This window comes from Convolutriloba macropyga, chromosome 1 (genome assembly GCF_964194025.1).
Source record: "Convolutriloba macropyga chromosome 1, txConMacr16.3, whole genome shotgun sequence".
NCBI classification, from domain to species: Eukaryota; Metazoa; Xenacoelomorpha; order Acoela; family Convolutidae; genus Convolutriloba; species Convolutriloba macropyga.
This window is the reverse complement of record NC_134468.1, coordinates 6659961-6670127: the sequence shown is the minus strand read 5'-3', so window position 1 is coordinate 6670127 and position 10167 is coordinate 6659961. Positions and strand designations below refer to the sequence as shown.

The 10167-nt window shown below is 36.8% G+C and overlaps 1 protein-coding gene across 1 annotated transcript; it reads right to left on the bottom strand.

Moving 5' to 3' along the window:
• Window positions 1-5617: 5617 nt before the first annotated feature.
• On the bottom strand, window positions 5618-7850 carry LOC142344512 (uncharacterized). Its single transcript, XM_075396232.1, has 3 exons — window positions 7703-7850; window positions 6823-7100; window positions 5618-5900 (listed from the first exon to the last, which is right to left on the bottom strand). The coding sequence occupies exons 1-3, from the start codon at window positions 7848-7850 to the stop codon at window positions 5670-5672; spliced, it is 657 nt and encodes a 218-aa protein (XP_075252347.1). The 3' UTR covers window positions 5618-5669.
• Window positions 7851-10167: the final 2317 nt, after the last annotated feature.

Sequence of the window (10167 nt, the reverse complement as noted above, 5' to 3'; positions counted from 1 at the left end):
TAGGTCACGGTTTTAATGACATTCATTTATTTTTTTTAAGTAGATATTTTTGCCATTCACATTTGTTGTTCTTTTTGTCGTCAACAAGTAACCTAGTCTCAATATTGACACGGCTCATGAATTTTCGGTTGCTCTAAACAATATCTTTGCTGTTGTTTATGTTATAACGCATGTCTATAAGTTTATAAATGTGTTTTATGTGTTTCGTGAGTATTTGATAATGGCCAATAATTGTTTTTTGTTGTCGTTTCCACAAAGACCATTTACCTAGAATACTCAGTTGAAATCAAAAAAATACCTAAGCAAAACATTCTTCTTTTTTTGTCATTTTAATGTTTTCAATGATTTTTTATGGTCTTATAATCATAATGGCTTCAACACTGTGGCTTCGATTGATTGTTATCGAAATCTTGATTTCTCCCAGTATTTGTTGTTTTCTTGTCGTGCTATATAGTGCGTTTCACTAATAGCAAGCACAACTACTGGCCTCTTGAACAGTTGCAAATGGATCTGTTTTTGGTTTTAACTTGAGAGCTTTTAACTGTTTGAGATTTTCTGAAAGTATTTGTTTTAAAGAATGCATTGGATTTTTGAGCTTTGTCACTTTTTTCTTATTTCTGTCAAGGTTGTAGCTTGGTCTCTGTAACGACAGGTCACATCTTCTTTCCAGTTAACCTTGATTCAATCTTTAATTTTTTTGTTTTCAACTAATGGTTTCCAGGCATTGGTAGTGAGCTTTTTCATAAGCAAATTGTGATTTTGGTTGTTTGCCCATTCTGAGTTTTTTTATATCCTTGCCATAATATCGCACTAATGGGTTGGCCCAATTGACTTTGCAGAAAAACGAAATCGAAGATATTTAATATTCTTTATGAATAGTCTATGGTTTTAAAGTTTGCTGCAGCGCTTTCTTGTTAAGTTTAAATGTTTTTTGTTTCGTTTGCGCCGTAATTTTTGCAGTCGTCTGTTGTATTATGGATAACGACAAGTCTCAATTGCTTCCTATGGGGTAAAAATTAATCTTCTCTGTGAGCCGAGTTGATACGGATTGGTTTCAATCAAGTTGGATACTGATTGTTTTCAGAAAATAAACGTGTTCTTGCCCTTTTTGCTCTTCTTTTATTTATCAAACTGTCATCGAGTCGCATTATTGAAAGGTCTTATATCTTATCTAATGAAGATCTAATGAAGTACAGGTTGATAAGTTTATTTCACGTTTTATCTGATTCCTTTTTCATTTTGTTATTAAGTGCTTTTTTAAAAAATATAGACGCCGAGTTCTGGTCGCAATTAAAGTTTGCTATTATTTGTTTTTTTGTGTGTTTTTTCCGGTAATCTCATTGATGGCAAGTCCCATCGGCTCTCTATTCGAGCATTCTTTTTTAACTTAGTTGTTTGTTGAAAGATATGTGAATTCTTGAAACTTTTCTATCTCTTGCGGATTTGGTAGAGAATTAAATCAATACGTGGATGAGCGGGATCGGAACATTATTTGCAAACGCACATTACCGAGCCTCTTTCTATTGTTTTTATGTTGATACTTTATTTTGATCCCAAAGAGATCTGAAGTACACTGTACTGGATTTTTGTGACGATTTCACGCCTCTCAGCCGTGGTAAGGCTACTTGTGTTGTCACTTTTTGGGTAGCTGAAAGCGAGTGGGTTCAGTTTTGGAATGGATTCAGCGAGTGGACAGAAATGCATATTGTTCGAACTAACAAAAACGAGTGAGTGAATGATTGAACGGTAAAGTGGGGTTCCTGAATAGACAAAAATTGAAGCTATGACAGAATTTACCGACTTCAAGCTCTCGTAGGACAAATAGTATTATTGGTCAAGAGTTTGGCAACCGATATCAATCAAGAATCGCTAAAATTGCATTATTTCAATAATTCTCTTTGTGAATTTCCTGGGAACTCTCACAACTCTTCCATGATAAGCTCGTTTTTTTAAAGCGAAAATTTGTCTTCCTCTTGTTCTCTTCTGGTATTAATGTACTCATTACGGGCAGCACCATTTGAACATTTGATGCATTTATGAGAATGTTCTAGAAAAAATGCAACAAGGCGAAACAAGGAGGATTGGCATCGACTGTGCATCACACAGAAAATGTTCCAACCAATCAAAACAGCCAGAATTTTTGAAAAAACGCTGCCTTTGATCCCCGTTGAGTATATTAGGATTCAAAAAAAGAACTAAAAGGAGATTTAAATTGACAGTCTTTTTCGAAAATGTTTTCTGAAAACGTCAACACCTGGTTTGATTTATAGTTTGATTTTTATTATAATATGATAATCAATTCAGCAACATATTGACCATTAGAAGAGAAACAGACTTTTCCACAAAGTTGGCAAAAAACATCATAAGTAGCATACAAATTGCAGAAACTTTTGTTGTATTAGAAATGAAAATCAATATTACTTATCAACAACCCAAAATATGGCAAAAAAAGTTTGAGACTGAAAATTGAGTTGGAATATAGCAGATAAGCAGACGCAAGTCAAAAAGATACTTATATAGCTCCTAAAGTAAAAACATATGAGAGATAAGGCGTTTTCACGGCGGGTATCAATCCGATGATAAATTAGGGAGACAATTTCATTTGATTTTTTCCACTTTATCATTATTTGAATCTCTCATAATTGAATCTCTTCACTCTTTTGCAGTTAATGTCAGCAATCGGTCAGAAAAATTATGAAAAAGGAGGGCATGAAGAAGGAGGAGAGTTAAAAAAACAGATCATAATGAAAGATCCCAAAAAGTCTCTCTTAGCTCGACTTGAGTTGAATTTCTGACAGAGTGTCAGCTATTTCACTGTTCCTGCAACCCAAAAATAAACTGACGACAATTTCATGCGTTAAAAACGGCGATACAAATAGTGTCTTGACTATTAGAAGCGGAGAGGGGCGTAGAAATGTAAATTGTTCCTCATTCATAAGTTTTGAGTTCTTTTTGTTCAAAAAAGCACCATCGGAAGTTTGGCAGAAGTTCCAGAAAATAAGATTCTGTTAATGACATATGGCGTGAAAGAATTCACAACTGTTCTTTAAAATGGCACTGGAAAGGTTCCCCAACTTGAGAATATATTTGAATTCCGTGTTGTAGCACTTAGGAGTTGGTCTTGGATTACCATTACCCGTATAGAAAAATGAAAAAAAAAATTATTTTCTGCATTTTGTTAATAGAAACAGTTGCAACTTGGGAAAAGAATCTTCAATTAAAATATTACACATTTATAATTCAATTTAAAAATAAATTGCTAGTTCCAAGGAATCTTATTTGGATAAAGGGATCATGTTACTGCAAAAACCAGCGTTAAACATTTACTAGTTTGCTCGCAAAGTTTTGTAAAAAAAACAACAATTTCGGAGAAGTACAACGTAGGTTTTTCATGTAACGCACTGTTACAAAAATTGAGTTATAACTGTTACACATTACCACTTTGAAAAAGTACGCATTCAATAATATTTTAGAAAAGCTTTGATAATTTGGGACATTTTTTGACAAAGTAAGCTATTAAATCACCATCTAAAATTTTTAACAGTATCTAGTCTACAACACAAAACAAAAATTACGTAAGATAAACATCGGTATCTTGGACGTTAAACGTAGGAGAGCTCTGATACCCTCTATTTTTTCGACCTTGCTGTTTTTGAACGCAAGAGTGAGATTTTACGTGTTCAGTTTCAGAATAAATGCAAGAATTATCTAGTATTGTTGTTTTTGAACGCAAGAGAAATTCGCCACGGTCGTTCTTGAACGCAGAAGACATTCGGTTTTGACTTTTTTGTACTTCAGAAGGATTCGGTTTTGTTGTCTTTGGACAAAAGAAAGACTCGGAACGTTTGGTCTTAGAAGTGTTAAGTTTTTCCGTGTGTAAAAGATTGTCCGCAAGTTCTGTTTTAGACGTAGGACATCGTCTGAGTACGGGGTTGACGTCAACAACTAACCAGAAAAATGATCAAGTCTTAAAATGAGAAGACGAAATTTTGTTCGAAATTTAATTAAAAACTCTGAGAGAAGAAAACATTTTTTATTTATGTGAATCAGTCACATTCTTGCACTGCTTTATACAAAAAATTGTCTGCATCAATTATAGAGGTGATAAATATTTTCCCAGAAATAAGAAATGATAGTGTTGTTTCTTTTGTGGCGGTTTCAATTGATTCCTTTCTAGAATCTGTAAAAAAAACTATTTTTGGGGCTTTTGGCTCAAACGAAAAATCAGCGAAGAATTTTTGACATATATTCGTTCGTCTGACGCCTCAATTATAACGTATCAGAGATTGGGGATGTTTAAAGTGGGTTTAAATTACTTGCTACTATGGGGAGACAATCAGAATTGGTTTCTGTTACTTTTCCATAATGTGAATCTCTGAAAATGATCTCTTTTGCAATTGATGTCCGTAATCAACCAAAAAATTTTCTCCATAAATTAGTTAGAAAACGTCAAAAATAGGAGTTCTAAATATGCTTGAGACCGATGGTTAGGTTCTATTCCTCATAAAAACGTAAGCTCAATACTGAAACGTGAAGGAACAAAACATTTGCTGTTTTTTTGAATCTTTCACTTTTTGCAGTTGTGTACAATAAAATGTCTACATCACCTATACGGCCGGTAAATACAGGCCTTTAATTTCCCACTGTTGCACTCATTCCTCCTATAGCTATTTTTGTATTTCCGCTATTTTTATAATTGAACTGCCGTTGCCAACCCCCAAATGATAAAGCAAGAGAGTTAAAAAAGTGGCCATGATGGAAAATCTCAAAAAATCTTTTTTTCTCTTGAATTGAGATCGACACAATTTTAAATTGTTTGATGTTCCTTCAACCCAGTACTAAAGTAACGACAATTTGCTACGTTAAAAAACGACAGTACGGACAGTTTCTTACGTCAAAAAACGACGACATTGAATCTCTCTTGCGTTTAGAAAACAACGATGTCGAATCCTTATTACGTTTAAGAAAAACGATGCCGAATCTCTCTTACGTTTAAGAAACGGCGATACCGAATTTCTCTTATGTTAAATATTGAACAAGAACGACTATACCCACGTCAAAATCGGATCTATTTTGATTGTGCCCCCCCCCAGTACGTTACGCTCCCCCAGTAACACAGCACGTGTCATCGCATAGTAAATCTTTAGGTAAAAATATGGCACGTGCGTCGGAGGGTGCAAATAAGACGAACCCACTAAGCTGGCGGGGGTGGGGTAAACGTAAAAGATCCTCAAAATCTTAAGGGCTAACGTCGTTTTTTTTAAAAAAAAAATAGAGATTTTATCTGTTTTGCCCCCCCCCAGCTTAGTGGGTTTATTTTTTTACGCCCCCAGGCGCATGTGCTATTATTTTACATAGTAACGTGCTGTATAACAACATATAATTTGTAACTGGGGGTCATAAAAAACACTGGGGAGTAAAACAGAATAGAACCAAAAATGCCGACGATGCTTTATGTTTGAAAACCGACGATTTCTGCACTACGAGTGTTACCATCAGTTCCTTTCAGTATAAGTTGTAATGAGTTTGTCTAACAGGGCTGATGGGGGTGGATGAAACTTGAAAGATACCAAAATGATTAGGCTGAAAAACTACCAAAAACTCATGGATGCTTGACATCAAACTGATTGTTTTGCTTGTTTATCTCACACTGCTTAGTTTACATTTCGCTACTTTCTACGCGGAGAAGGAGTTCTTGAATTGTTCGATTTGTTCGAACTTTTTCCACTTCCGGGAGATTTCCGTCCTGCGGATGGGGAGTTCCCACTTCTGCCACTTCCACCGCTCTTGTGGGGTGATCCACTTCTGTTACTGGGTGACTTCGGAGTGCCTGGTTTGTTAAGAGTCTTGTTTGAAGATTTATTGGGCGATTTGGCGCGCTTTGCGGGCGGTGGAGACTTTAGATTGGGATCTTTTCCATTTAAGACCCGTTTGCGGCTTAGTGCTTTGCCCCATTGTGGCCCCTCGAAAAAATATACAAAATCATAGCATCTCCGGATCTTTTCCGTTTGTGCCCCCAGTACGTAATGCTCCCCCCCCCCCCGAGTTACAGAGCACGTGTGATTACATTGTAAATCATTATGTAAAAACATGGACGTGCGTGTGGGTGGTGCAAATAATATGCACCCACTAAGCGGGGGGGGGGGGCGCAAACGGAAGAGATCCGAATCTCCCTATAATGCTCTATTGGTCTCTACACTCTAGACATAATAAGCATTGAGTGGGCAGATGGACTGTACTTTAAACCCCACCCACGGAGTTGCGTTTTATGTCAATAAAACAAAATGGCGATCTTTTTCCGGGTCTCTCCCATTATAGCCCCCCAGCTTAGTGGTCAGATAACCTATAGCCCCCCCCCCCCCAATCATGGTAATTATACAATAATGGATGGGGGCTATAATTTAATGGGGAGGCTATAATGGGAAAGACCCCTTTTTCCTTTGCATAGTGGGTGCTATTTATAGTGGGTGCCCTTTTTCCATCCTCCCTGCATAGTGGGTGCACATTATTTGCACCCCCAGACGCACGAGCCATATTTTTACACAATGACTTACCATATAATGACACGTCGGGTCCTTCCCATTATAGCCCCCCCATGAAATAATAGTCCCCATTATGGTATAATTAGCATGATGGGTTATCTGTAGGTCATCTAGAGGTTATCTGACCACTAAGCTGGGGGGCTATATTGCGAAGGACCGGACACGTGCTCTGTATCTATTGTGTGCATAACGTACAGGGGGCGGGGGGCACAAACGGAAAATATCCCTTACTTCTTGCTTATTCTTAAATGTCCTTCAGATTTAATGGGAAAGATCCCTTAGGAGTTCGTGGACTTTTACGGTTACTGGACGGCGAACTTTTGGGACCCTTTGGCGAAACTTGTTTTGTTTTGGCTCCCGATTTTTGTGATTTCATTGGGGGGCTCATTGCACTATAGGGTACTCCCGGCTGCTGTTGTAGTAACTTGTCGTTTCTAATTCCAGTTATAACCACAAAACCTCGCTTCTCGTCAAAATAGGACTTCAAAGAGGCAGGATCTACATTTCCAGGAACAATGAATTCATGGAATAACTTTCGTTTTGAGTGTTCGTGATGTCCTGGTTGTCGGATCTTTTTCCTTTCGCCGAGATTGAAAACTCGTCTTTTCAGAAGTCCATGCCAAAAAAGGATCTTTCTGTTTGAACCCCCCCCCCCCCCCCAGCTAAGTGGGTGCATATTATTTACGCACGAGCCGTTTTTTACATAATGATTAACTATGTAATTACACGTGCTCTGTAACAACTGGGGGGGGGGGGGTGCATAACGTACTGGGCGGCACAAACGGAAAACATCCAAAATAGCACGTGCTCCTGGTGGGCGTAAAAAGTATAATTTCACTAAGGGGGGGGGGAGGGGGGGGGGGGTTGGAGCAAACAGAATACATCCAAAATGTCAATGTCTGTAAATATACCATAAGGGGGCCATACTTTTGTCGTTGGCTATAATGGAATAGACTCCAAACATCAAGCAAGGGAAAAGGGTTCTTTCCTATTATAGACACCCCACGAAACCATAGCCCCCTATTGGGCTATAAAAACGGTAATTTGTGTTGGGGTGGGGTGGGGGGGGGGGGGGCTATACGTTATATGACCTTTAAGCTGGGGATGGGAGGTCTATAATGCAGAAGACGCTCGAAAAGGAAATAGGTCTATCCCTGAGCCGTGTTGGTGTTCGGCTGTCACGATTACAACTCGGTTGTCATTCATTGCCACATGGATTTCCTTAGCAACATATCCCCTTGCGTCTATTTCATCTCTCCACATCCGAGAGTGCTCCTTTTCCATAAATCTGGCAGATTTGATCTCCATTTTCCCCTTTTCCTAGGATGTTGTTCACACAATTTCAGAAAACAGACCTCTTTCAGGTTATCCTTGTTCTTTCTTGAGATAATTTTGCATTTAAATTCGCTGAATTTTCAAAGCATTGTATTAAAATTTCATGCAAAAAATAGCACGAGCACGTGTATCTTTCAAACAAAAATTTTTTTAATTTTTTTAATGTTTTAACTTTGCCATATTTAGGCGACCATTTTAAGGCCCGCCGGATCTTTTCCGTTTAAGCCTCATCAGTTTAAAGGGCGCATATTATTTGCACCCCCCAGGCGCATATGTCATATTTTAACGTAATGATTTACTATGTAATGGCACGTTCTCTGTAACTGGGGGCGCATAACGTACTGGGGGGGGGGGGGCACAAACGTAAAAGATCCGGACCGCCAAACAAAATGAAATGCCCTTATTGGTGAAACGACGTTTCTTATTTCGTTATCAAAATTTGTCCTTCTTTTAGATTTTCAACATGAGGAGGATTTTTGGGGTCAAAAAGAAATATATTAAATCAGTGTTTTTTACGCCCCCCGTTACAAATTATATGTTGCTATGTAGCACGTTTCTATTTAAAAAATAACGCGTGCGTCAAGGGGGCGTAATAGATATTAGCCCACCAAGCAGGGGGGAGGGGACAAAACAAAATAGATCCGGAAATAGTTATTAGTTGTGAAAATGGGTGTCAGGACAATTTAGCAAATTCTATTTTACCCAATGCCATTTTACCCAATGCCATATTTAAATACCATTTTTTTTAAATTAGCAGAACGACTATTTAGCCGACTATGTGATGAAAAGGCCCGGGGTACTTAATATGAAACTCTCACAACCGAACATGGGATCATAGTTGGTATTGGATAAAATGGATTTGGGTAAAATGGAATGTTGAGTAAAATTGCTAATTGCTTTGGGCAAAATGGAATTCGTTAAAATGGAATCGGGTCAAATGACATTTGACCGTGAAAATGCACCAATTTATCACCAGCTTTCTAAAAATTCCAGACGAATCCGCCGAGAGAAAAGATTTACTGAAAACGCACTTTCACAGAGTAATATACAGAATATAGTTCAAGCAGTACTGTAATTAAAGTCATATCAAAAATAAAGTTATATAATAAATACAAATAAGGAAATTATTTAAAGTAGTTATTTAATCCACTAACATTTTAATTTATGATTCTTTTTAACATTCTCGTTGAAAAAAAAATGTTTCTTTTTAACATTCTCGTTGAAAAAAATGTTCTTGCTTGAACTACCTACCATCTTCATATTGCTTCAAAGTCAAAATTTTGGAGTGCGGGTTCAGTGTACTTACCTAAAAATTTTATACATCTGACAAATTTTGATTGCATACATTTTCTATTGGTGGAAATTTGGATGTGGTTTTCGATTTCAGGTTCATTCCCATCATGGCCTCCCCCAACTAAGTGGTTATATGATATTCAACTTCCCTAAATAACCGTTAAATATCGTAATTGGGGACGCTATATTTTCTTGAGAGGCTATGAGTGGAAAACGCCATTTTAGGATATAGGTGTTTTAATTGGTTAGATGCCTATGTGTTGTTCAGATCTTTTGCTTTCTGTTGTTTTGGTATTTTGTTTCTTGCATATAGGGCTAACAGGTTTTCCTATTTCTCAAAATTTCCTATTCTACTGAGATTGATACGTGTTGACTTCTTTAAATTGTAATTGGCATTATACATTGCAATGTTTCTTTAAATAAAAAAAATTAAATTGCTTTATTTTGCTATATATTTTTTCTATAATTGTCCTGCTTTATTTTTATAATCGAATACATTCCAACGAAAAACAAAAAATTGATATGCAAATTTAGAAATTCCGTCTTGATCTGAAATCATTTTTATTTAAATTTTTCCATCAAACACTATTTTTCTAACATGTCAATTACTGAAAACAAACTCTGCAATTGAAGTCGACCAAATTGAATCTTGAGAAATCTTCAATCTGCCGCTCCTCAATCCTGTTCAAACTTTAAAAACATCACGCTATTTTTTTCTAAAATACGACGGAAGCAAGATGTGAATCCTTGCTGGAGAATAAAACCTTTTTCTTATGTATATAAACCCATTCAAGTAAGTGTTTTTAAATAAACACATATAGCTTAAAATATGCACATTATTTCTAGCTTCCAACAGACGTCCTATGTTTTTTTACATAATTTTTTTACTAAGTAATAAATAGGACGTGTTAACTAGGGGTTTATATTGTACTCGGGGCACAAACGGAAAAGATCCTTTTCTCTTTAAATTAAGTTTTATGCCCTACAAAAGAGGACT

Excerpts from the sequence above, each read along its gene's own strand:
- LOC142344512 (XM_075396232.1), bottom strand. The coding sequence starts at position 7,850 with ATGGAGATCAAATCTGCCAGATTTATGGAAAAGGAGCACTCTCGGATG. Across the intron at positions 7,101-7,702 it reads GACAGCCGAACACCAACACG|GACATCACGAACACTCAAAA; the intron begins GCTCAGGGATAG and ends TCCGACAACCAG. Across the intron at positions 5,901-6,822 it reads GTAAAAGTCCACGAACTCCT|AAGTCTCCACCGCCCGCAAA; the intron begins AAGGGATCTTTC and ends GATCCCAATCTA.